Source organism: Mobula birostris, chromosome 2, assembly GCF_030028105.1.
Source record: "Mobula birostris isolate sMobBir1 chromosome 2, sMobBir1.hap1, whole genome shotgun sequence".
NCBI lineage: Eukaryota > Metazoa > Chordata > Chondrichthyes > Myliobatiformes > Myliobatidae > Mobula > Mobula birostris.
The window spans coordinates 83000613-83028567 of NC_092371.1; the positions used below are offsets into that span (position 1 = coordinate 83000613).

Sequence of the window (27955 nt, forward strand, 5' to 3'; positions counted from 1 at the left end):
GATACACCTGTACACCTGTTCTTTAATGTAAATATCTAATCAGACAATCATGTGGCAGCAACTCAATGCATAAAATCATGCAGACATGGTCAAGAGGTTCAGTTGTTGTTCAGACCAAACAGCAGAATTGGCAAGAAATGTGATATAAGTGATTTTGACTCTGGAATGATTGTTGGTGCCAGAAAGGGTGGTTTGAGTATCTCAGAAACTGCTGATCTCCTGGGTTTTCACACACAACAGTCTCTAGAATTTACAGAAAATAGTGTTAAAAAGAAAAATAAAACATCCAGTGAGTGCCATTTATGTGTGTGAAAATACCTCGTTACTGAGAGAGGTCAGAAGAGAATGGCCCGACTAGCTCAAGCTGACAAGAAGGTGACAGTAACTCAAATAACCATGTATTACACCGGTGAAATGCAGAAGAGCATCTCTGAATGCACAACATGTTGAAGCTTGGGTGGCCTACAGCAGCCGAAGACCATGAGCATAGTTACTTTATTAAATATAGCAGGTATCTAAGAAAAGGAGCCAATTGAGTGTAGTTTTACCGTTATAGAACAAGTGCCGCGTTGGTAAACAAGGTGCAAGGGCTATGACAAGGTAGACGTGGTTCAAGAATTCATCTCATCTTACTTGGGGGGACTGTTCTATGTTCTTACAATAGTGATGGAAAAGGTGTCCTTGAGTCAGGTGGTTTAGACTTTGGGGAGTAGGAAGGGAAGGGAGAATGTCTTGTGTGGGTGGGGTCTTTGAGTCAGGTGGTTTGGACTTTGGGAAGTAGGAAGAGAAGAGAGAATCTTTGTGTGGGTGGGGTCTTTGATTCGGTTTGCTGCTTGACCCAGACAGCGAGACGCGCAGACAGAGCCCATGGATGGATTCTGTGATGTGCTAAGCTGTGTTCACGGCTCTCTGGAGTTGCACCCGGATAGGATGCTCTCTATCGTGCAGCGATAAACATCGGCGAGGGTCAACGGGGACATGCCAAATTTCCCTCGGCCTTCCCAGGGTGTAGAGGCGCTGGTGTGCTTTCTTGACCGTAGCGTCGACGTGGTTGGACCACTGCGGAAGACTGTCTATAATTCTACGGTAATGTATTGCATCAATAGCTAAAGACAGCTTTGGAATAGTATATAACATCAACAAGTTATTATGGAGAGGGTCTCCCCTCCCCTTTCCTGCGTCTCGCTCACTCGCAGGACTGTTGACGTTCTGCGAGAGCAGGTCCATAAGCACCTGCCCGCAGCCGCAGCTTGAGTGCGAAATATTTTTACTGGATGTGATTCAAAACTTTGGAAGTTTGTAGAGGAGCTCGCTGGGCAGGGCCACGCCATTTCTGCCTCTCGGATATGGGATTTAAACGAGCTTGAGTCATCCCGGCCTGGGGAAGGAGCGAGGGAAGTGTTTTTTTCCCCTTCTCTCTCTCTCTCTGCCCCTGTTAGTCTGGGTCCTCCGCAGTCTGAAAGGATCCGGGATTGTGTGCGGGTGACAAAATTCCACTATGGGACAGACTGACAAAGTTCGGAGGAAAGTTGTGAAGAAGTTTGCCTGGGAGTTTTGGGAGCCGTTGCATGCGCAGCTGGAAGAATCTGTCCCCGGCCAAAACGGAGCATGGAATTACTGAGGAACCTCGCTCTCTTCGTCTGTTACCTCGGCTGCTTCGGGAACCTGACCGGCTCCGAGCCGTCCCGCAAGAGCCAGCCCGGGCTCCGACAGGGCATCGCCGGAGCTGCGCCAGGCAAGAGGAACCCCAGCGAGAGGGGGCCGAACCTCGGAGCGGGGAGATGGAGCGCCGGGCTCGGCAGAGCGACAGCAGGAGCTAGGGCGGCGGTGGCCGGCAGGGGCAAAGGCAGCGGCAGGACCGGGGAGGGGGAGAGAGGCAAAGGAGAGGGCGGCGGCCGGCGGCGCCTGAAGGCGGCAAGCGGCAGCCCGCAGGTGACCCCTCACGACTACATGCTGTTCCTCTACAAGACGCTGTCCGTCACTTCGCGCAGCGGCTTCAACGGGAGCCTGCAGCAGCCGGCGGCGCTTGCCAACACCGTCACCAGCTTCGTGGACAGAGGGCAAGGTGAGAATCGGGGGGTTCAGACGCGGGGCTGGGAGGAGGGGGTGGTAGAATCTCCACCCTAACACACACCGTCACACACACAGACACAGGCACAGACACACACACACACACACACACACACACTTACAGTAACATGGTCATACACAGTGACACGCGGATACACGCACACGTACAAATTAGTAGACACAGCGACACACACATTGGCACACACGCGCGCGCGCACAGTGTCACACGGATACACAATAGCACGCTGACACACTAACGCACAGACGCACGCACATTCACACACTCACACACAAACACACACACTGACATACTAGGGGCACATATAGTGATAGACACACGTTCTCTCTCTCACACACACACCCACACACATACACACACCACACACACACTGACATACTACGGGCACATATAGTGATAGACTCTCTCTCTCTCTCTCTTTCTCTCTCTCTCTCTCTCTCTCTCTCTCTCTCTCTCGGGAACTGGCCGATACAGACATCGTCTTCAACTGTTAGAAAGTTCTGCCCTATGTTAAACTTAATTTGGTAAATCTTGGCGGACCCCGACACTCTCTGTTTACCCGCTTTGTTACCCGGGATCCGGCAGTTTAATTTACATAGTGGAATTGGCTGGCGGCTGAGGAGAGGAGACACGACACACCATCCTTCGGACTCGGGGCAGGTGAGGGAGGATAGCCGGTCCGAGTGTGAGGTAAATTCCAGGCTGCCCTTAAACAAGCCGGAGTTGGTGAGGGGAAAAATTCTCCCCAGCGCCGGAATCGTGAGGGGAAGCCCCGGGGCTGGTCGCCGCCCAGCCGGGGTAACTTGGACACTCGCTATCGAGAGGCGACCCCACCCCCGCCCCCGGGTCGCCCAGATCTCGGGCTAAGACCACAACCACCGCTTCTCGCGCCTCTTCTAACCTCTCTGTGGGTCTGCTGTGCCCCGATATCGCGGAAGGCTTGTGGTCCGAAAATAACGGGGAGGGTCACCCCATCTACCCCTTCTCCCACACGCTGGGTGCCTGGAATTCAGTAACAAAAGCCCAGCTCTCTCACCTCCCAGGGAAATTCACCTCCCCCTCCCCCCAACCCCGACCCTCTCCCGTGCTCCCGTGTAGCCGGGACAATCGGTCAAGCCGGTTGACACCACTGTTTGAGCGCACGTCAGTCGCGGGGGACGCGGCCGCAATACAGAAGAGGTACCTTTTGCTGGGGTTTAATGGTGGAATGGGGATCTATGGCGGTCGGCATTAAACAGGGACTGGCCAGTGTTAACACTGACTCTTTGCTCTTCCAATTCCTTCCTTAACTGTTGCAAGGCTCACTGAGTGTGGGTATCGTTACATAGAACAAAGAATATTGAACATTACAGTACAGGAGAGGCGCTTCGGCCCACAATGCTGTGCCAACCTTTCCACCTACTCTGAGATCCCACATAGCCCTCAATTTCTATCATGCAAGTGTCTATGTAAGAGTCTATGGAAGTGCTTTTACCACCAAACCGACAGGGCTTTCCTTATACCCTGGGTAAAAATCATTATCTCTGACCCCCGCCTCCCCCGCCTCCCCCACTTTCCTCCAGTCATCTTAAAATTATGCCCTCTTCCGCCCTGGGAAAAAGTATCTCAGTATCTGGCTGACCACTTTAATCCACGCCTCTCACCATTTTATTCACCTCTATTAAGACACTTTTCATCTTCCTCCGCTCCCACTTTGTCGGCAAATAGATGGAGCTCATTGAATGCCGGCAGAGATTAATCGTTCCCTCCGCTGCAGCTTCCACCTCCCTCCGCCCCCCCCCCGGGCAAAAGACCACCCTTTGACCGTCTCCAGTGAGCCGCTTTTTGCGCATGGAGTCTGGCTGATGGCGGTGCGTTCGCGTCACCGGGAGCCCAGGGTGCCGCGGTGAGAAGGTTGGGGCAGTGTAAAGCGAATTGTCCCGCTTACTGTCTTTGGACTGGACCGCAGAAACCTTGACGCAACCTGTGGCGCTAAGATTTCTTTGAATGTCTCCCCATATCTTACACCCAGCAGAAGCTGGCTGATTGGAGCGGGGAAGGCGCTGGTTACCATGACCCGGATGATTGCCCCACCACAGCTGGCGTTCCCGTGAAGACCCATCCTTCTGCTTCACCGGAGCAGGTTGCAAAGCACCGGTAGTCGGGGTGGACGCAGGAGAAACCTGCACCGACCCGGTGGAGGGCAGAAGGAGAGGCCCATGTCAGGGCAACGGGCAGGGAATGGTGGGGGGGGGGGAGTGGGGGTGAAGGGGAGCTTCTAGAGTGAGGAGGAGGCAGAGTATGAGAGGGTCTGGGGTGAGAGTGGTAGAGAGGCAGGAGTTTGTGTGTGGGGGGAGGAGTGTCAGGTTGGGCAAAGCCTTGTCTTATTCTGACAGGTGAGAGGGTGCGGGGCCAACATGAAAAGTTAGATAGAGGTTAAACTGAACTGAAGCCATCTCTATCCCTCCTCTTCATCTCCCATCTCTCTCCTTTCTCCCTTTGTTCTCATTCTCCCCATCTCCTCCTTCCCTTCCCTGTCTCCTTCTGCATCTACCCTCTTCTCTCCCTCTTTCTCTTTGCTCTCTTCGCACACATTAATTTGACCCTTGTTTCTCCAGATAATGAAAAACAAAGAACTAAAAGATGCTTGTGTGCAGTGGTATCCATTTCCACGGTGACATGTCACCTGTTCAGGTCTCATGGCGGCCGACCAGATGATTTGGATAGAGTTGAGGCCCTCCGTTGGTCAGAGTTGTCCATGGCTGTTGTGTCCTAGCAAGCCAGGGCAGTACGATGGAGAGCAAGCAGAGACCGATATAGTTTGGTATCAACAGTGTCACAAGAGTTGTCAGTCAGCATTGAACTCAACGTAGGGCTGCCCTGGGGACTCCAGCTCTGGATATTTCCTTGGAGTTAATTCCTGGAGCCTTCAGGACAGTGGAAGTATGAGATCAGAATTTTCCTTCTCCTTGATGAACTGCCAACTACGGCTGATGAGCCCCATCTGCCTGAAGTGACTGGTTTTGCCCCTTCTCCTGTTAGTAAGAATAGTTTTAAGGCAACAAGAACCTACCTTTGCCCTTTCCGCTTGTAGAAATGGTTTGACCAGGCTTAATAGCTAAGGCACATGTGAAGGCCAGGAGCTGGACTTGGTTATCAGAGGCTATTTGAGATGCTCTCCACTGGGAGCAGTTAATAGGGGAGGAGCCTACCCTCACTACCTTCCCCCGACTATGAGAACCTTAAGGAACCTGGATAGAGTTAACATTGGCTAAAACAAATGTGAAATCAGTGGGTGTTTAGGGTCAGCAACTTTTGTGGAATAAGCCCTATCTTACCTCTGTCTCCTCATTTAAGATGCAATGCTGACCTCTTTGATCAAGCTCTGTGTCACCTGTCTCAAGATCCATCAAAATGGCTTAAGGTTAATCTTGCAAGATGTTCGGACATGTTAATGATGCTGTTAAAGATTGGATTGTTTATTATTAAATATTATCCGCAGGCAGGACCAGTAACCCATGCAAGTTTCATCATTCCCATCTTACAGACTATTCTTAAAATGAAAACCATATTTTCACACTGGAGTTGTGTGTATGTGTGGGTGTGTGTGTCTACTTGTTTCTGTGTGAGAGAGAAAGAGAGGGTAAGAGAGAGAAAGAGAAACAGAGAGAGGGAAAGAGAGACAGAGAGAGCAATTAATGTATTGCATTCATCTTTCTTGGTGGTAGACGTCATGTGTTTGGGAAGCTGTCAAAGATACCTTGATAAGTTGCTGTAGAGCATTTGTAGATAATGCTCACTGCAGCCTGGGTGCATCTGTGGTGGAGGGGGTGGGTGCTCAGCTGGTGATACTGTGTGTCAAACAAATGCGCTGCCTTGTCTGAAGTTTGCAGGTCTTGTTGGAGTTACACTCATCCAGGCAAGTGGAGAGGATTCTACCACTCTCCTGACTTTTGCCTTGTAAATGGTGGAAAGTCTTTGAGGAGGCTGACCTGTATTTGTATGGCTGCTGCAGTTAAATGCAATCCTAGTATGATCAAAAAGACAACAGATTCTGCAGATGCTGGAAATCCAGAGTACACACATAAAATGCTGGAGGAACTCAGCAGCTCGGGTAGCATCTATGGAAATGAATAAAAAGTCAACATTCTTCAGGAATAGAAAGGAATGGGGGAAGAAACCAGAATAAGAAGATGGGGGGAGGAGAAAGCATGCAGGCTAGAAGGTGATAGGTGAGACCAGGTGAGGGGAAAGGTGGCGGGGGGTGGGGGGGGATGATGTGAGAAGCTGAGAGGTGATTGGTGGAAAAGGTAAAGGCTGAAGAAGAAGGAATCTAATACCAAGAGGAGAGTGGATCCTGGGAGGAGGGGCACCAGAGGGAGGTGATAGGCAGGTGCGGAGAAGAGAAGGGGTGAGAGGGGAACCAGAGTGGGGAACGGAAGAGGAGGGGAGGGGAGAAGAAAAATTACCTGAAGCTTGAGAGATAATCTAGTAATGATCGGTTACCTGTTCAGGATCGAAGTTGAAACTGTCCTCTTTGGTTGGGGAGCTGAAGATAATTTTCAAGGCCACCATGCTGCAAGACCCAGATCTTCAGGTTCTGCAGAATGGGGCCTGGATGTCCCAGTGGCGGTCTTCCTTCGTCATGCTAGTAGCTTCTTCTTGGTTATCACTACAGTCAGTCATGCAAGTTCCAGCTGGAGACTCAGGAATACATTGCACTCAAATGTAGAAGGATTCTTCATTGCTGTTTGACCAGTCAGGATTGTTAACCCTGGGCTGAACTCCTGAAGCTGGAGCACCAGAGGATTTATTTTCCAACGGTCCAGGATTGATTTATTCGAGATTAATTCACCTAAGGGGTGGAATTGGAATTGAACTGGTTTACTATTGTCAAATGCACTGAGATACAGCGAAAATCTTTTCTCTGCGTGCCGTCCAGACTGGTAATTGTAAACGTAAGTGTAATGAGGCAGTACAAGAGGAAAAACAATAACAGAATGCAGAATATTACAGAGAAAGTGCAGTGCAGCTGGACAATAAGATCCGAGGGCCTTGATGAGGAAGATTGTGCGATCAAGAGCTCACCTTTATCATACAAAAGGTCCGTTTAAAAGTCTTATAACAGCAGAAGGAGCGGGAAATATTTGTTTAAGGTCCCTGTAAATTTTAGTGTCTTTGATCACACTCAGACATGTTCTCACCCAATGGTGCCCAACACAGGATGGAGGACAGGTGCAGCTAACTCAGAACAGTTGCTATTTAATGATCGAATCCCTGTCAATCTGTGGCAGTGGTGCAGTAGGTTCTTCTGCTACTTGACCATTCCAGGGACCTGGGCTCAATCCTGACCTCGAGTCTCTCTATGCCAAGTGTGAACACATGGTTTTCTACTGAAATTCTGTTCTCCTCCCACATCCCAAAGATGCGCTGATAGGTCAATGTGTTCTGCAATTACCCGCGGTGTAGGTGAATGGCAGACAGTCAACTGGGGGGGGAGGGGGTTATTTGGTGTGTCTGAGAGAGAATAATTTGTATTGTGACAGGGCAAGGAGAGGGGGAGCAAGGCTGATGGGATAGTTCTCCTTGGAGCTGAAGGGCCAAATGGCCTTCTGCATCATTATAAGCATAAGGTAATCTTCTCATCCCATCTATACCACAGTAGCATAGTGGTTAGTGTGATTCTATTGCAGCTCGGGGCATCAGAGTTCAATTCTGACGCTGTCTGTAAGGAGTTTGTACGTTCTTTCCGTGACTGTGTGGGTTTCTTCCGGGTGCTGCGGTTTCCTCCCATAGTCCAAAGAGGTCAATATTAGGTCAATTGATTGTTGTGAATTGTCCTGCGATTAGGCTAGGATTAAGTTGATGGGCTGCTGGGTGGTGCAGACTATTGCAACTGTTTTCTGTTGTATCTTTTCTAAATAAATAAATATGCAAGAAGTGAGTAGCAGAAAATCATCGGTGTTAGGGCGATAGAGTGATGCGTCGTACAAATAGGCCATTCCGCCCAACTCACCCATGCTGACTTTAGCCCAGCTCAGTTGTCCTGTGTGCCTGTAATTGCCCCATATCCCTCTAAATCTTCTCTATCAACATACAAATGACTATCCTATCCAAGTGTCCTTTAGATATTATCATTGTAAATATTAGCTTTATTTGTCACATAGACAACGAAATGCATCATTTTGCGTCAACGACCAGCACAGTCCAAGGAGGGACCAGGGGCAGCCTACAAGAGTTGCCATGTCACCAGTGCCAACAAAGCATGCCGATAGCTGACTAACCCTAATCTGCGTGTCTCTTTGGACATGCCATTTTGGCGCTGGAATATGTGGCAACATTTGCGGGCTGCCCTCAAGGCACCCATGGGTGTGTTGACTGTTAGTGCAAACACAGCATTTCACAGTATATTTCAGTGTGTTTGTGATAAATAAACTCGGATCTTGAATCTTGGAAACCCACATGGCCATGTGGAGAACGAACAAACGTGTTACAGACAGAGGAGGGAAATGAACCCCAGTCGCTGGTACTGTAAAGCGTTGTGCTAACCACTGTGCTACTTTTCCACCTCGTCTATGTGCCAGCACTTATTGTACTCACCTCAACTACTTTCTGTGGTAATGGACTGCATGTACTCCCCGCATTCTGCATATCAACAACAAGCGTGACCAACGACAAATAAGCCCATTTACAATCTCCACAGCTGGCCCTTCCCTGGCCAATGGAGGCTGGTCTTCTGTGTAACCAGGAACTAAAAAACAAAAGAATCAGAGAGAGTATCAGAACCAGGATTAATATCACTAGCATTTGTCATGAAATTTGTTGTTTTGCGGCAGCAGTACAGTGTAATACAAAATAATAAATAACCATAAATTACATATATATATATATATATATATATATATATATACACACACACACACACACACACACAGAATTTATATAGAACAGAGATGAGGAGAAATTTCTTTAGCCAGAGGTAGTGAATCTGTGGAATTCATTGCTACAGACAACTGTTGAAGCCAAGTCATTGGGTATATTTAAAGCAGAAGTTGATTGGTTCTTGATTAGTCAGGATGTTAAAGATTAAGGGGAGAAGACAGGAGAATGGAGTTCAGAGGGAAAATAAATCAGCCATGATAGGATAGCGGAGAAGACATGATGGGCTGAATGGCCTAATTCTGTTCCTATGTCTTATGGGCTTACGGCTGAATAGCCTAGTTCTGTCCCTATGTCTTATGATTTTATGGTTTGGCAGTTTAACTTCCCTCCGGATCATTAGTAAACCAAATGGGATTTTCCAAAGATCTGCTAGTCTTGTGGTAACAGTTTGATTCCAGATCATTTTAAAATTCCTCAGGTGGTTTTGGTGAGCGTTGATCTTGGTCCCTGGATTTGAGTTACTGGTCCGATCACAGTAATGTAATCGCTACGATACAGACCCGGTTTACACCCAGCCCTTGTGGTGCTGCTGCTCCACATCCAGACCACTAAGAGGAGCTCAAGATCCTTCAGATGGACGAATCTGATGATGCAATTGACAAAGTGATTACATCACGGATTTGCCCGTGGTACTGGATACTCTCTACTTTGTGTCCATGTCCCACAGAGCAACACTTACCTCGGCGGTAGAGGAGAGAGTAAGCAGGTTTGTCCCAGTTAATGTATAGAGCCTTCGGCCCAACTAGTCCATGCAAACATGGGCACTCACCCAGCTAGTCCCGACTTCCTGCGTTCGGCCCATCCCTCCATGTACCTGTCCAGGTGCTTATTAGATGATAAACACGAGACTCTGCAGATGTTTCTTAAATGAGACTATTGTTCCCGTCTTAACCACTTCCTCTCGGAGTTCATTCAATATACTCACCACCTTCTGTGTGAAAAGTTGCTCCTCGGGTCCCATTTTAAATCTCCCCCCTCTCACCCTAAACCCATGTCTCCTAGTTTTGGTCACCCTTACCCTGGGGAGAAGACTGCTACCTTCCACCTCATCTAAGCCGTGTTTCTAAATCTACAGGAGAAGAATTAGACTATTTGTCCTATCAAGTCTGCTCTGCCATTCCATCATGGTTGATTTGTCAACCTTCTTATTCCGATTCTCCTGCCTTCTTCTCATAACCTTTGACACCCTGACAAATCAAGACCCTATCAACCTCTGCTTTAAATATACTCAATGACTTGGCCTCCATAGCCATCCAGGGCAATAAATTCTACAGATTTGTCTTAAGAAACTTCTTCTCATCTCTGTTGTAAATTGATGCCCCTCTCTTCTGAGGCTGTGTCCCCCGGTTTTATTTTCACCCACTATAGGAAACATCTTCTCCACGTCCACTCATCATCTTTTCCAGGGCTAAACTGGGAGAGTCTTTGTCCAACAGACACATGTTCCCAGTGATAATGCTGAGACATGGACACTGTGCTTGTCTCTGACAGACTCTGTAGACTCCATGGACCCATTTGGTAGCGGTAAGAATCCATTACATAAAAAAGGACTTGGGAACCCCTGCTGCAAATTAAGAACAGAAGAAGCACGGAGTAGCAAAAGGGTGGTAATCTAACAAATACCTCCAACAAGCAATACATGGGCTGTTCTGTCCTGTCATTCATTTGGCTTTCTAAGGGATATTTGGCAGCATTTCTTCCTGAGAGGTCTTGGCAGGGTTAATGTGAAGTCAATGTTGCTGCTTGTCAGAGAACCCTGAAGTAAGGGTCATTGTTTGAAAGCAAGTGCTCACTCGTTTCAGACAGCGATGTCATAGAGTCATAGAATAATGTAGGACAGAAACAGACCATTCAGCCCAACTGATCCATGCTGACCTAGCCCCATCCAACCAAGCTCCATTTGCCCTGGTCTCTCTAAACCAGGGGTTCCCAACCTGGGGCCCATGGACCCCTCGGTTAATGGTAGGTGTCCATGGCATAAAAAAGGTAGAGAACCCCTGATCTAAACCTTTCGTATCTATGTAACTCTCCAAGTATCTTTTAAATGTTATTAATATACCTGCATCAACCACCTCCTTTGGCAGACTATACCACCCTCTGTATAAAAAAAGTTGCTACCCAAGTTCCTTTCAAATCTCTCCTCTCACTCTACCCTTACCATTTAGTTCCTAATGCCCCTATCCTGGGGAAAAGATGGTATGCATTCACCCTGTTTGCGCCCCTCATGAACTTATACCCCTCTGTAATATCACCTCTCATTCTCCTACCCTCCAAGGAAAACATTCTGCTCTTTTCAACTTCTCCCTGTAAGCCAGCCCTTGAAGTAGTGGCAACATTCTTGTAAATCTTTTAGTCTCTCTTTCCAGTTCAGTAACATTTTTCAGAATCAGAATCAGATCTAATATCACTGCTGTATGTCATCAAATTTGCTACTTTACAGCAGCAGTACAGTGGAATACATAAAAAGCATATGTATATAAAATAAATTAAATAAGTAGGGCCAAAACTATAGTGAGGTAATAGAAACATAGAAACATAGAAAATAGGTGCAGGAGTAGGCCATTTGGCCCTTCGAGCCTGCACCGCCATTTATTATGATCATGGCTGATCATCCAACTCAGAACCCCGCCCCAGCCTTCCTTCCATACCCCCTGATCCCCGTAGCCACAAGGGCCATATCTAACTCCCTCTTAAATATAACCAATGTACTGGCCTCAACTGCTTCCTGTGGCAGAGAATTCCACAGATTCACCACTCTCTGAGTGAAGAAGTTTTTCCTAATCTTGGTCCTAAAAGGCTTCCCCTTTATCCTCAAACTGTGACCCCTTGTTCTGGACTTCCCCAACATCCGGAACAATCTTCCTGCATCTAGCCTGTCCAATTCCTTTAGGATTTTATACGTTTCAATCAGATCCCCCCTCAATCTTCTAAATTCCAACGAGTACAAGCCCAGTTCATCCAGTCTTTCTTCACATGAAAGTCCTGCCATCCCAGGAATCAATCTGGTGAACCTTCTTTGTACTCCCTCTATGGCAAGGATGTCTTTCCTCAGATTAGGGGACCAAAACTGCACACAATACTCCAGGTGTGGTCTCACCAAGGCCTTGTACAACTGCAGTAGTACCTCTCTGCTCCTGTACTCAAATCCTCTCGCTATAAATGCCAGCATACCATTCGCCTTTTTCACCTCCTGCTGTACCTGCATGCCCACTTTCAATGACTGGTGTATAATGACACCCAGGTCTTGTTGCACCTCCCCTTTTCCTAATCGGCCACCATTCAGATAGTAATCTGTTTTCCGATTTTTGCTACCAAAGTGGATAACTTCACATTTATCCACATTAAATTGCATCTGCCATGAATTTGCCCACTCACCCAACCTATCCAAGTCACTCTGCATCCTCTTAGCATCCTCCTCACAGCTAACACTGCCACCCAGCTTCGTGTCATCCGCAAACTTGGAGATGCTGCATTTAATCCCCTCATCCAAGTCATTAATATATATTGTAAACAACTGGGGTCCCAGCACTGAGCCTTGCGGTACCCCACTAGTCACCGCCTGCCGTTTATTCCCACTCTTTGCTTCCTGTCTGCTAACCAATTCTCCATTCACATCAATACTATACCCCCAATACCGTGTGCTTTAAGTTTGCACACTAATCTCCTGTGTGGGACCTTGTCAAAAGCCTTTTGAAAATCCAGATATACCACATCCACTGGTTCTCCCCTATCCACTCTACTAGTTACATCCTCAAAAAATTCAATGAGATTCGTCAGACATGATTTTCCCTTCACAAATCCATGCTGACTTTGTCCGATGATTTCACCGCTTTCCAAATGTGCTGTTATCACATCTTTGATAACTGACTCCAGCAGTTTCCCCACCACCGACGTTAGGCTAACCGGTCTATAATTCCCCGGTTTCTCTCTCCCTCCTTTTTTAAAAAGTGGGGTTACTTTAGCCACCCTCATTGGTTCATTGTCCGTTCAGAAGTTGGCTGGCAGAGGGGAAGACGTTGTTCCTGAAATATTGAGTGAGTGTTTTCAGGCTCCTGTACCTCCTCATGATGGTAACCATGAGAGTAGGTCTTGTCCTGGTTGGTGAGGCTCCAGCATGATGGGGGATTCACAGCTTGGGATATCTGATAGCAGAGGGCAAGTAGCGTGTATGTCTTCAGGCTCCTGTACCTCCTTCCTGAGAGTAGCAATGAGAAAGGGGCATGTTCTGGGTGATGGGGGTCCTTGATGACAGATGCCACCTTTTTGAGACATCGCCTTTTGAAGGTGTCTTGGATACTGGGGAGACTAGTGCCCATGATGTTCACAACTTTCTGCAGCTTTTTACAATCTTGTGCGGTGGCCTCTCCCCCCATACAGATTGGAAGGAAACTATACCTCCTCCCTGATCGAAGTAAGGAGAAGCGGGCTTGTCTTTCCTATAGCAAGGTGATTGAACACAATACTCCAGGTGTGGGGCCCCACCATTGTCACGTACAACTGCAAATGACAGCTGCGATGAAACCTTTCCTATTGAAGGATAATGGTTTTGGAAATCTCTTCCTCATACAGCAATCACAGAAAGGACCTTCAATATTTACAAAGCTGATGGTAAGCAAGAACATAAACATTCTCTATATAGACAGGACTGTGATGTTTGGGTTACAGTCAGGTTAGGGCAGAGTGCACAGTAGCATAGCGGCTAGCATAGCACCAGTGATCGGCGTTCAGTCACAGACAACGGCAGAATTGAACCCGGGTCGTTGGCACCATAATAGTGTGACACCAAATGCTACACTATACTGTCGCTGAGGAGGTTCTGCACTCCTCCCGCTGGCTCCCCCATGGTCCTGGCCAAGAGACTATGAAGTGCTCAAGCCATGGATTGATGGGGATTTGGTATTATGTTTTATGAGCAGGTTCTTCCCCTCTGATGTTGCATTATCTTTAGAAACAGCCTCTTCCCCTCCTGCCATCAGATTTATGAATAGTCCATGAACCCATGTTATGCTACCTCACAATTTCTCTTTTGTACTATTTATTTATTTCTTTATTGACTTTGTAGTAATTGTTTATGTCTCACACTGTACTGTTGCCAGAAAACAACAACTTTCTCCTCATACTTCAGTGACAATAAAAATAATTCTGAATATTCAAGGAGGTTCTGAGAAGCAATTTTTCTGTCCTCTGACTGATTTGCAGCAGGATTTCTTTTAAATTTTACAATCTGATACAAAGGTGAATGTTCGATTTAAGGGTTCTCATCTGAGGTATTAAACTGAGGCCCTATCTGCCCTCTCAGGAGGATATAGGTGCTTTTTTTGATGTTCTGGTTAATATCCAGGACATCTTTGAGGAGCAATGCCTCGAAAGGGCAGTGTCCATCAATAAGGACCATCGTCACCCAGGACAAGCCCTCTTCGCATTGTTACCGTCAGGAAGGAGGTACAGGAGACTGAAGTCACACATTCAGCAATTCAAGAACAGTTTCGTCTCCTCTGCCATCTGATTGTTGAATGGACATTTAACTCGTGAACAGTACCTCACCACTTTTTTACACTTGGCAGGAGCAAAGGATGTTTGGAATGGAAAGGGTGGAGTGCCGTGGGAGGGGTGTTGACAGATGGCAGAGAAGGAGTGATAGGGGCAGGGGTTGGTATGGGTGCAGACACACCCAACCCTGAGACACCGGGCAAAGTTATTATGATTCTAAACAATTTGCTTATTGATCATTACAGAATGTCTCTCAGGTGCTTTCTGCTCCCTCCCCTCTCCATTCCCCTTTTCCCAACCATGTCTCCCCTCTCCCTGTCCCTTCGCACTCTCAGTCCACAATAGAGACCCATTTCAAAATCAGGTTTATAATCACTCACATCTGTCAGTTAACATCAACTGAAAAAAAAACAGATTGCTTGTTCATGATCACACTGCTGTTCATATAGGTACATCTGTACACCTTAGGTAGCATTAGGTAATATGTACACCTGCTCATTGATGCAATTATCTCATCAGACAATCAACAACTGAACCTCTTGACCATGTCAACATGCTGTTATGCATTGAGTTACTGTCACATGATTGGCTGACTAGATATTTGCATTAATGAGCAGGTGTACAAGTGTTCCTAATAAAGTAGCCACAGAGTGCACATGTTGGAGGGATTCAAATGGCTGAATCCAGTTCTCCACAACAAATTAACTGCTGGAGGAACTCAGTGGCCAGGCAGCATCTCTGGAAGAAAATGCCCGTCCCACTGAGTTCCTCCAATATTTTATGTGTGTTGGTCCAGACTTCCAGCCTCTGCCGTTTCTCTTGTATCTGCTGGAGGAATTAAGCAGGTCAAGTGGGGGAGGGAGGGGGGTTGAGAAAGGAATTCAAGAGCTGTGAGGTAATGGTGCAAATCAACAGGGCCCTGCTTAGACCACACTTGGAGAATTGTATTCAGTTCTGCTTGCCTCATTATAGGAAGGGTGTAGAAGTTTTAGAGAAGGTGCAGAGGAGATTCACCAGAGACATGCCTTCTCAGGATCGGTTGTGTGAGCTGGGACATTTTGAGCAACACTCTTTTGAGTGAGTGAATCCAGTTCCCCACAACAAATTAATACTGGAGGAACTCAGCAGGTCAATCGGCTTCTATTGAGGGGAATAGACAGTTGACACTTCAGGCAATGGCCCTTCATCAGGACTGGAAAGGAAGTGGGTGGGGCAGAAGCCAGGAGAGGCAAGGAGAAGGAGTACAAGCTGGCAGGTGACAGGTGAGACCAGGTGAAGGGGAATGTAAGTAGGTGGGGGAAAGAAGGAGGATAAAGTAAGAAGCTTGGGGGTGATAGGTGGAAGAGGTAAAGGGCAGAAGAAAAAGAAATTTGATGGGAGAGGACAGTAGACCATGAAATAAAAGGAAGGAGGAGGGGCAGCGGGGGAGGTGATGGGCAGGTGAGAAAGGAAGAGGTAAGAGGGGGGCAAGAATGAGAAATGGAAGAAGAGACAAGGAGGGGGAGGTTGTTTATTCCCCTCTGTAGATGCAGCCTAACCTGCTGAATTTCTCCAGCATTTTATGTGTGTTCCCTATGAAATTCATTAAGGTCCTGCTCTCAATAATTGGATCTACCCTAATGTAACTTTTGCGTTAATAAAAGAGGCCTCTAAGCTGGAGTAACCACCTTCTCTGGTGGAGATGAGACATTGGTAATATAGACCAGCCTTGCCAGGAACACTATTTAAAAAAAATATTCAGTGGTGGTGTTATAGGAGAGGCTTCCTTCCTGAGCCGAAGGCTTGTGAGATTGCAGTATGACTGGTTTATTTTTTTAAGAGCAAAGTTTAGGAAACTTTAGTATCCTGTGTATAATATCCATTTACATCACAGGCTGACTGCAATCGCATGTAGATTTATCATTCAAAATAGTTGGAGTGCTTACACAGCAATCAATAATCCTTTCGTAACACACACAAAATGCTGGAGGAACTCAGCACGTCAGGGGGCATCTACGGAAATGAAAAAACAGTCAACGTTCTGGGCTCAGACCCTTCTTCAGGACTGGAAAGGAAGGAGGACCATGCCAGAATAAAACAGTGGGGGGAGAAGGAGACTGAAGACAATCTAGAAGGTGATAGGTGAAGCCAGGCAGGTGGGAAAGGTAAAGGGCTGGAGAAGAAGGAATCTGATAGAAGAGGAGAATGGACCATAGGAGAAAGGAAAGGAGGAAGGGACCCTAGTGGAGGTGATAGGCAGGTGAGAAGAGGTAAGGGGTCAGAGTGGTGAATAGAAGAAGGGGAGGGGAAGAAAAATCTTTTAGTGTGGTCTTTAAAGAGAATCTATTTTGGACAGAACAGCACAGGAACAGGCTCTTAAACCCAGAATGTTGTGCTCAGCTAACTAAATGAACACGGATCCCTTTTGCCCACACAATTTCCATATCCCTTTATTCTCTATGTATTCATGTGTCTATCTATGAGCCTCTTAAACATCTCTCTTGTATTTGCCTTTATCACCACCCCTGCCAGAACATTCCACACGTACCACTCTGTAGGTAAAGAATTTGTCCAGCACATCTCCTTTCAATGGTGTCCCGGTGTTCATAGTTACTGTAGGTGTTACAAGCAACCAGGGTAGAATTTCACCTGCAGGAGATGTTGACGCACACTCATTGGCCACTTTGTTGATATCTCCTGTACCTAATAAAGTGGTCACTGAGTATATTTTCGTGATCTGCTACTGTAGCCCACCCACTTCAAAGTTCGAAGTGCTGTGCATTCATTCAGAGATGCTCTTCTACACACCACTGTTGTAACACATGGTTCTTTGAGTTACTGTCGCCTTCTTGTCAGTTTGAACCAGTTTGGAAATTCTCCTCTGACCTCTCTCTCTAATGAGGCAGTTTCACCCACAGAGCTGCTGCTCCCTGGATTTTTTTTTTTGTTTTTCACACCAAACTCTAATGACCTTTGTGCGTGAAAATTCCAGGAGATCAGCAGTTTCTGAGATACTCAAACCACCCTGTCTGGCGCCAACATTCATTCCACAGTCATAGTCACTAAGATCACCTTTCTTGCCCGTTCTGATGTTTGGCCTGAACAACAACTGAACCTCTTGACCATGTCTGCATGCTTTTATGCATTGAATTGCTGCTATATGATTGGCTGATTAGATATTTGCAGTAACAAATACCTAATAAAGTGGCCACTCTGTGTAAGTAAACAAGCAACATTATCAAAACCCTCTATCAGTTTATTAGAAGCTTTAAAAAGTTTCCTTGTTTCTTCACCCACTAACCCACCCCAACACCCCCCCCCCAACATCAGTACTTTATCATTTCCTGTCAGTCACCTTATGTACATGTACTCCTGTGCCTAACATCACTTCATAGACATACACTCAATCTATATACTATATATACAAGCTATCTTATGTATTTGTCGGCTATGTGAAATGGTCTATGTTCCAAGCCTATACTGGTATCGCTCCCCGACTTTTCCCATGCTACATCAACAACTGCATTGGTACTGCTTCCTGCACCCATGTGGAGCTCGTCAACTTCACCAACCTTGCCTCCAACTTCCACCCTGCCCTCAAATTTATCGGGTCCATTTCCAACACTTCTCTCCACTTTCTCGATCTCTCTGTCTCTATCTCTGGAGACAGCTTATCTACGATGTCTATTACGGCCTACAGGGAAGAGATCCAGCACCTGGCCGTGTGGTGTGCTGACAACAACCTGGCCCTTAACACCCAGAAGACCAAGGAGATCATTGTGGACTTCAGGCATGCTAGGAGCCACACTCACGTCCCCATCTACATCAACGGAGCTGTGGTGGAGCATGTATCAAGCTTCAAATTCCTTAAACAACAGGAATTCTGCAGATGCTGGAAATTCAAGCAACACACATATTGCTGTGTGTTGCTTCAAACCCCTTGGTGGCAACATTTCCGAGGATCTCACCTGGTCCCTGAACTCCTCCATCCTGGTCAAAAAGGCACAACAGTGCCTTTATTTCCTGCAGAGCATCAAGAAAACTCACCTCTGTCCCAGGATACTGACGGACTTTTACCACTGTACCATTGAGAGCATACTCACTAACTGCATCTCAGTGTGGTATGGCAATTGTCCCGTATCGGACCTCAAAGCACTCCAGCATGTGGTGAAAACTGCCCAGCATATTATCGGCACCCAATGGCCCACCATTGAGAACATCTACCATAAACGCTGCCTGGGCAGGGCGAAAAGCATTATCAAGGATACATCTCACCCTAACCATTTTACTCTCCTCCCATCCAGTAGGCGCTACAGGAGCCTCCGCTCCCGCACCAGCAGGCACAGGAAGAGCTTCTTCCCTGAGGCTGTGACCCTGCTGAACCTCACATCACAGCACTAAGCACTATTGCACCCATCTTGTACTGTCTCAGTACTTTTATATTTGTGTGCTGTAGCACTTACTTTTTATTCACAGTTATTTTGTAAGTAACACTATTCTTTGCATTTTTGGTCAGATGCTAACTGCATTTCATTGGCTTTGTATCTGTACTTGGCACAATGACAATAAAGTTGAATCTAATCTAATCTAATCTAATAAACCATGATTCTCACAGCTACCTGGACTATACCTCTTCCCACCCTGTTACTTGTAAAAATGTGATAACCTTCTGTCAGTTCCTCTGTCTCCATCGCATCTTCTCTTAGGTTAAGGCATTTCATTTGAGAACTAAGGAGACATTCTCCTTCTTCAAAGAAAGGATCTTCCCTTCCTCCACCACCAATGCTGCCTCAACCACATCTCTTCCATTTCGCGCACGTCTGCCCTCACCCCAGGGATTCTCCCGCCACCCCAGGGATAGGGTTGCTCTTGTCTTCACCTACCACCCCACTAGCCTCCACGCCCAACACATAATTCTCTGTAACTCCTACCATCTCCACAGGATCCCACCACCAATCCCATCTTTCCCTCCTGCGCCACTTTCTGCTTTTTGCAGGGATCGTTCCCTACACGACTCACTTGTCCATTTGTCCCTCCCGACTGACCTCCCTCCTGACACTGATCCTTGCAAGCAGAACAAGTGCTACACCTGCCCCTACATCATCTCCCTCACCAGCATCCAGTGCCCCAAACAGTCCTCCCAGGTGAGGCGGCACTTCACCTGTGAGTCTGTTGGGGTCATCTACTGTATCCGGTGATCCCAGTGTGGCCTCTTGTATGTCGGTGAGACCCGGTGCAGATTGGGAGACCACTTCACTGAGCACCTACACTCCGTCCGCCAGAAAAAGCAAGATGTCCCAGTGGCCACCCTTTTCAATTCCACTTGCCATTCCCATTCCAACATGTTAGTCCATGCCTCCTCTTCTGTCACGATGAGACCACACTCAAGCTGGAGGAACAACACCTTATATTCGGTCTGGGTAGCCTCCAACCTGATGGCATGAACATTGATTACTCTAACTTTTGGTAATACCCATCCCCCCTTCACCATTCCCAATTTTCATTTCTCTCTCTCACCATATTACCTCCCTCTGGTGCTCCTTCCCCTTTTCTTTCTTACATACTTTCTGTCCTCCCCTATCAGATTCCCCCTTCTCCAGCCCTGTATCTCTTTCACCAATCGACTTCCCAGCTCTTTACTTCACCTCCTCCCCACTCCTGGTTTCAACTATCACCTGTTGGGTTTTCCTCCCCTCCCTTCACCTGCTTACTCTGACTCTTCAGCTTTTTCTCCCAGACCTGCTGAACGGACTCGGCCTGAAACGTTGCCTGTACTCTTTTCCACAGATGCTGCCTGGCCTGCTGAGTTCCTCCAGCATTTTGTGTGTGTTGCTCTGATTTCCAGCATCTGCAGATTTTCTCTTGTTTATTTATATTTATTAGTTTTTATTATCGTGTTCTTTGTCTTATTCTGTTTTTTTTTGGTGCTGCATCAGATTTCAAGTAACAATTATTTAATTCTCCTTTACACTCATGAACTGGAAACGATCTTGAATCTTGAAAGCTACGCCCTTGTGGGCATGCTATGTTGGTGCTGGAATGTGTGGCAATGCTTAGCTTCCACTGACTCAGAATATCCCCATAATAACGGGTGAATGAGGTCTGTGATTTCCCCAATGCACTGTGACACTAGTAGACATCTTACTGGTGATGTTGTCAGAGAGGGTAGCAACCACAAGGCCAAGAAATGGTCTGGAGTCAACGTTGAGTTAAAGAATTATGTAATGTGATCCATTCTGCATTGTCCCTTTGATTTGCCATAGTGGTTGGCAGGTCAATGGAAAGCATTCAGTTTGTGGTGGACTCCGTTCCCTGCTCAGCCATTAGTCCCAAATAATGGAATGTGTGCAGATTGCCCCAGTAATAGTTTACAAGCAGGGTCTTACAGGCAGGAGGTACCTCCACTGACATCACCTCCAAAAACTGCGTGCTGTTACTAACCCGTAACTGTGGCGCTGTGTCAAGTAGGCAACAGCCTGTTTTACTGGGTGAACTGTGGTCCTTCAACCAGAAAGTAAAACCAAGCATTTCACCACAGGGAAGGATGGCTTTCTGTCAAATTAAACCACTCGGCTCCACGGCTCCCAGACACATTCTACACCAGGGCTACCATTTGGGGAGGCGGGGGAGCTGTGGTTGAAACTTAGTTAACCCTTCAGATGTTCCTCAAGATCCTTAATAGCCCAATTTGGATTATCTGAGTTTTAAGCCTATGGCAGTGGGGAAGAAGCTGTTGTTGAACCTTAAGAAGTGGTCTTCAAGCTCCTCACCTCCTCCCTGATGGCATCATCAAGAAGGGGGCACAGCCTGGATGGTGGGGGTCCTTGATGATGGTTGTCACCCTCCTGAGGAATCATCTCTTGTTGATGTCGCTAACGGTAGGGAGAGCTGTATTCATGAAGAAACTGGCTAAGTCCACAGGGAGTATTTCCATTTCGTTATGGTTTTATTTTCCATATGTTTTTATTTTAGATTTCCAGTATCTGCAGTTGTTTTTTTAAAATTTTCATTTACTGTAACATTCTGCCTGTTTACATCTTCCAGTCACTCACATGGATAACTTTACACTTGGATAGTTCTGACCACTGTTCTTAAGGGAGCGTCTCTCAATGCACCAGAGAACTCTTAAGACTGAGAGAAGGCTGTTAGTTTGCACAGGCACATGGAATTTTTCAAAGATACTGTTATATTCCATTGCGGCAGCGGTGCCAACCAATGAATTGGGCAATGGTGGGAAGGGCACATGCTCTGTATTTGATGCGAGCCTGGTTGCATCACTTGTACATCAAAACCAGTCAGTCATAATGAGTCATAGCACAGAGATATCAGGCTCCTAAACTGGTGTGGGTAACTTCACTCACCACAACTGGTTCCACAACCTATGGACTCCCTTTCACAGTCTCTGTAACCCATGTTCCCACTATTATTTATTTGATTGTTTATTTATTTATTATTTGTGATTTTTTTTATATTTGCACATTTTCTCTTCTTTTACACATTGGCTGTTTGTTTGGTTTTTTGTTGATTTTATTGTATTTCTCTGTTCTACTGCAAATGCCCACAAGACAGTAAATCTCAGGTGACTCATACCTACTTTGATAAAAAATTTACTTTGGATTTTGAACTTTAAAACAGTCCCTTCAGCCAATCACATACAGTACGTGCCAACTTTTCTTCCCATTTGTTCAAATCCCAGTTGCCTGCAGTAGGTCTGCATCCTTATGCCTTATCTATTTAAGTGTCCGTCTAAATGCTTTGTAAATATATAATTATTGCATCAGATACACTATCTCCTAAAAGGACAGAAGATTGGCTTTATTTGTCACGTGTACATTGAAACACACAGTGAAGTGCTTCATTTGCGTCAAATCGAGTTGGTGAGGATTCTGCTGGGCAGCCTGCAAGTATTGCTGGTTCCTTCAGTATTTTGTGTGTGTTGCCTTATACTTGGAGTATTGGGTACAGTTCTGGTCTCCTCATCATAGGAGGGATGTGGTGGCTTTAAAGAGGGTGCAGAGGGGATTTACTAGGATGCTAGGTGCGTAGAATGCCCTGCCAGGGGTGGTTGTAGAGGCAGATACATCAGGGACATTTAAGAGACTCTCAGATAAGAGAATTGATTAAAAAAAAGAAGTGGAGAGCTTTGTGGGAGGGAAGAATCAGATGAACTCTTGCCCTCACAATCTAACTTGTTATTGTGGATCTGCACTGCACTTCTGTAGCGGTAACACTTTACTCTGCATCCTCTATTGTTTTATCTTGTACTATCTCGGTACACTGTGTGATGATCTGATCTGTATGAGCAGTATACAAGACAGGCTTTTCACTGTATCTTGGTACATGTGATTGTAATAAACCCATTCCAATTCCAGTAAGATAGCTCCAAGATGACCATCTCATAATGTAACATATTCCGTGGTGGTGAATGAGGGATAAGTATTGACTACTAATTGTGGGGGTGATAGTCTGTTTTTCAATCTGTACTATGAGAACTCAGTCTAATGGAAAGGCAGAGGTTCTAATTCTTCATTACAATGTGCTGTTACCTCATTAATTCAATTATTAATTCCCTTCTGAGCATCAACAGATTTGTCTTGAGTCCTGATGAAAGGCTCCAGCCCAAAACGTTGACTGTTTATTCCTCTCCATAGATGCTTCCTGAGTTGCTGAGTTCCTCCAGCAATTTGTGTATTACTCTGGCTTTCCAGAATCCCGCATATAACTGATTTGTCTTCTTCTCTTTTGCCAGATGATCGCCACCCCTTTGTGAGGAAGCAGAAGTACATCTTCAACATCAGTGCAATGGAGAAGGAAGGGTTGCTGGGCGCAGAGCTGCGGATCCTGAGAACAAGGCCAGTGGATGGGAGGAGAGTGCGGACTCCAGGGAATGTGTACACTCTCCGATTGTCCAAGTGCCCTTCGGACAGGCAGAAACCCATTGTTATTGACTCTCGGTCCGTTGACCCATTGGATGCACCAAAGTGGGAGGTCTTTAACATTTGGAAGCTCTTCCGTACGTCCAGGAAGGACCAGCTGTTGACACAACTTTGTTTTGAGCTGGAAGCTTTGGATAGAGGCAGGACAGTGGATCTGAGAAGCTTGGGCTTTGGCAGGGTGGGACGGCAGACCAAAGAGAAGGCCCTGCTACTCGTGTCTGGTAGGACCAAAAAACGGGACTTGTTCTTCAACGAGGTCAAAGCCAGGTCCGGGCAGGACGACAAGACAGTTTACGAGTTCCTGTTCAATCAGAGAAGAAAGAGGAGAGCCCCTCACACGAGCCGCCAGTCTAAAGGCAAGAAAACTAAGCCACGGTGCACACGAAGACCTCTCCATGTGAACTTTAAGGAGATGGGCTGGGATGACTGGATCATTGCACCGTTGGACTATGAAGCATATCACTGTGAGGGGGTTTGCGACTTCCCCCTCCGCTCTCACTTGGAGCCCACAAACCATGCCATAATCCAGACGCTCATGAACTCTATGGACCCAGAATCTACCCCACCAAGTTGCTGCGTACCGACGAAACTAAGCCCCATTAGTATTTTGTACATAGACTCAGCCAATAATGTGGTGTACAAACAGTACGAGGATATGGTGGTAGAGTCCTGTGGCTGTAGGTAGCATTGGTCTGTGTTGCCAGGCAACCAGTACAAGATGCACACTGGGACTTGAACCATATTGAGTGCAGCAGGTACAGTTGGTTTCCTGGTATTCTCATTTGCAGTCGAGATGCCATAAGCTATCGGTAGGGAGTCGGTGAAAATGTTCCGTGGTGGTGAAACTGCTGCTAAAGCTAAAAGAGCATCAGTGCAGCTTACAATTAACCAACTGACCACAACGGCCCCAATGAGATTCAGTTAATCGAGAGTCAGTTCCTCGAGGAATCTGGTGCCAATATCTAAGGCTGACAGATAGAACACATTTAGTGCAATACAGCCACCACTCACTACCTTACCTAACTCAGACAGATGGGGAAGTGTGTCAGGGCTTAATCTGTGCTGGAAAGAACTGGGTGGGGACGGAAGGGAGGTCAATCTGTGAGGCAGCTCCAGGAGGATTCTTTTCACTAAACCCTATGAAAATGTGGCTGGTGTTTTAGCAAATCTGTCGCCATCAAGGTGATCCCATTGGAACAGTTCACAGATTAGATCCAGGGAGCACTGATAGACTGAGAGACATTCTCAGTTGTGTAACATCGGGAAAAAAAGGAGAGCGTTTTACCAGTGAACTGTTTGCAGCTCACTGGACCTGCTTTGACACTCCAGGTATGGGTCCTCAGCCGTTCTGCTGATGGACACCGTATGATGCTGGTAAGGGGAGGCTACAGAACACACCCCACCTAAAGCACCCTCAACCACATAGACTCCAGTGTGGCAGGGCTGTTTGCCTGACATACTAATCTCAGGCGAGGCAGCTAGCAAATCATATCCTGTTTAAATATTTTTATTTTTATTTAGTGATACGGCACAGAGTAAGCCAGTCTGACCCTTCGAGTCACACCGTGCAATCCCCGACAAACCCAATTAACCCTAACCAAATCACGGGACAAATTACAATGACCGACTCACGTGGCCGGTACGTCTTTGGACTGTGGAAGGAAACCGGAGCACCCAAAGAAAATCCACACATTCTATGGGGGAGAACACACAGACTCCTTATAGAATGGTGCCAGAATTTAACTCTGAACTCTGGTATGCCCAGAGCTGTACTGTAATAACATCGTGCTAACTGCTAAGCTACCGTTGCACCCATAATTAAAAGCCCTTGAGCAGTCTTGTGGATAACAGTGCACGAGGCAGTGGCCTCCTTAAGCCAGTGGCCATGTAAATCCTGCAACCTCGAGAAAAATAACAGGCCAGCATCTTCCAAATAAAATGGCATCCTGGGCTTAATCCTAGAACATATCTAGAGCATGTAACAGTACAGCACAGTACAGGCTCTTTGGCCCCAGAGTTGTGCCGACCTTGTAATGTAGTCTAACGTAGAAACATAGAAAATCTACAGCACAACTCAGGCCCTTCAGCCCACAAAGTTGTGCCAAACATGTCCCTACCTTAGAAATTACTAGCCCTCTATAATCAATCTACAATCAATCTAATCTTTCGCTCCTACATAGCCCTCCATTTTTCTATCATCCATGTGTCTATCTAAGAGTCTCTTAATTGTCCCTAATGTATCTGCTTCCACTACCACCCCTGTATTCACCATACACTCACCCCTCTCAGTGTAAAATACTTCCCCCGCTTAACTTTCCTCCAATCACCTTAAAGTTAGGCTCCCCTCATATTAGCTATTTCAACCCTGCGAAAAGGGCACTGGCCATCCGCTGGATCCATGCCTCTTATCATCTTGTATACCTCTATCAAGTCCTGTTAGAAATGAGAGCCCAGATGTTTGCTGGAGTATGCATGGCCACAGCTGCCACAGCAAGAATGAAGCAGCCCGCTCGATTGTCATCTCAAATACCTTCTTCAGCACTGATCTCCCCTCATCACCAATGCACCGTGGCTGCAGTGCAACGCATCTACAAGGTGAATTGCCGTTACTTGCGCTAACCGGCGACCTCTGCCACTTAGGAGGTCAAAGGGCAGCAGGTACAGGACAATAGTGCCTCTTGCAGGTTGGCCCCAAGTTGCCCAACCATCCTGACTTGGAGATATACGCTTCATTGTCACTGGGTCTTAGTCATTGACTTTCCTCCCCAGTTCCTCTATCTTCCTGAGGAGGACTGCAGCTGGACAGTAAGGACCACCTTGTCAGCATCGAATAGGGATGGGCAATAAATGCTGGCATCCATGATGAGACCAGGTGTTTTAAAGTAATGATTCAAAGTTCAAAGGTTCAAAGCTTCATTTATTATCAAATTATGTATGCAATATGCAACTCTGAGATTCATCTTCTCCAGATAGCCATAAAAACAAAGAAATCCATGGAAAGGGGAGGGATGAAAGGCCATAAATCTACCTCACCATTTACCAAACTACAATAAATGAGTTAACAAATTTCACGACACATGCCGGTGATTATAAACCTGATTCTGATAAATGCATCAAGGGTGGGAAGGGTGCTTGTTTATGTTGGCTACTTTCCTGAGGCAGCTGCAAGTGTAGACAGAGTCTACGGAAAGGAAACTGGTTTGTGTGATGGGCTAGGCTGTGTCCACAACTCTATGATTCCTTGCAGTCTTGTTAGTGGCAGAATCCTGGGGGAGGGGCAATGAAAAAGGAAAACGGGATTATTATGCTCAGTGGGCCCAAAAGGCCTGTTTCCATTTTCCGTGCTGTTATACCTCCAGTTAACTCGATGAACATCTCATACGTTACTGCTCAACACTGTGTCACGCTTATGTTCCATGGTACACTTCACTGTTAGCAAGAATGACAGAGTTCAAAGTTCAAGGTACATATATGTCACCATATACAACCCTGAGATTAGTTTCCTTGTGGGCGTTTGCAGTAAATACAAAAAAACACAATAGAATCAATGAAAAACCCCACACAAGATGGACAAAAAACCAGTGTGCAAAGTGGTACCAGTGGACACGTGGCTATCAGATGGTTTCATGTGCCAGTCTGCTCTATAAAGTAAACTCTAATACTGTATAGAATTTGCTCTTGGTAGGGAAGGGGAGATTTAATTTTTGGAAACAGCCACAGATGTAATCAGTGCATGTTGGAACGAAAATGATTATGTGAACTGTTTACTGTGTGTGCGTGTGTGTACAATGAAGAATCTGTTACTTGTTCATAAATATAACTGTAAATTGGAATTTGTCACAATTTTCCTGAATCCCTGTACTGCACAAGAAGCTGAACAAATGGGGATGTTCAAGATATAAAAAAATAGTTCAAGTTCATGTTTGTCGTCATCTGATTGTATGTTTACACAACCAAATGCAACAATGTTCACCCCGGACCACGCCACGATGCACCCACACAACATATATCACTCACAGCACATAAAACAAAACATTACCACAAATAAGTTAATGAAGTATAATTCAAAATGCATGTCGTGCACAGCGGAGGCAAAAATATATATTGAATGCAAAAAAAAATCTTAAATGAACAAAAACTACACAAATTGCATTGCATCACAAGGCCGTGATGAATCTAAATGGGGCAAATCGAGGAAAATTGCTCCCACTAGCCAAGCATTCAGACTTAAAGATCTGTGCTCATGCTTTGAGGAAGGCAAAGAAATCTTCTGTTGACTCGAGACAGAGGAGTTAAAATCAGGAGCTCACTGCCTGTGGATGCAGTGGAAACATTCAGGGGTTTTCTAATAGGGAATTGGATAGGTGCTTGAGACAATGATGTGCAGGGCTGTGGAAGAAAGCACAGGGAATGGGACTGTGATTAACAAAATGATGGGGGAACTCAGGAGGTCAGGCAGCCGACTGTTTATTCATTTCCATAGATGTTGACTGACCTGCTGAGTTCTTCCATCATGTCTGGTGTGTTACTCTGGATATCC

General features: G+C 46.3%; 1 protein-coding gene across 1 annotated transcript; it reads left to right on the top strand.

Annotated features, from left to right (window-relative positions):
- Positions 1–1052: 1052 nt before the first annotated feature.
- Positions 1053–27298, top strand: gdf5 (growth differentiation factor 5). The gene is made up of 2 exons (XM_072244107.1): positions 1053–2065; positions 23229–27298. The coding sequence occupies exons 1-2, from the start codon at positions 1609–1611 to the stop codon at positions 24098–24100; spliced, it is 1329 nt and encodes a 442-aa protein (XP_072100208.1). The 5' UTR covers positions 1053–1608; the 3' UTR covers positions 24101–27298.
- The last annotated feature ends 657 nt before the right edge of the window (positions 27299–27955 follow it).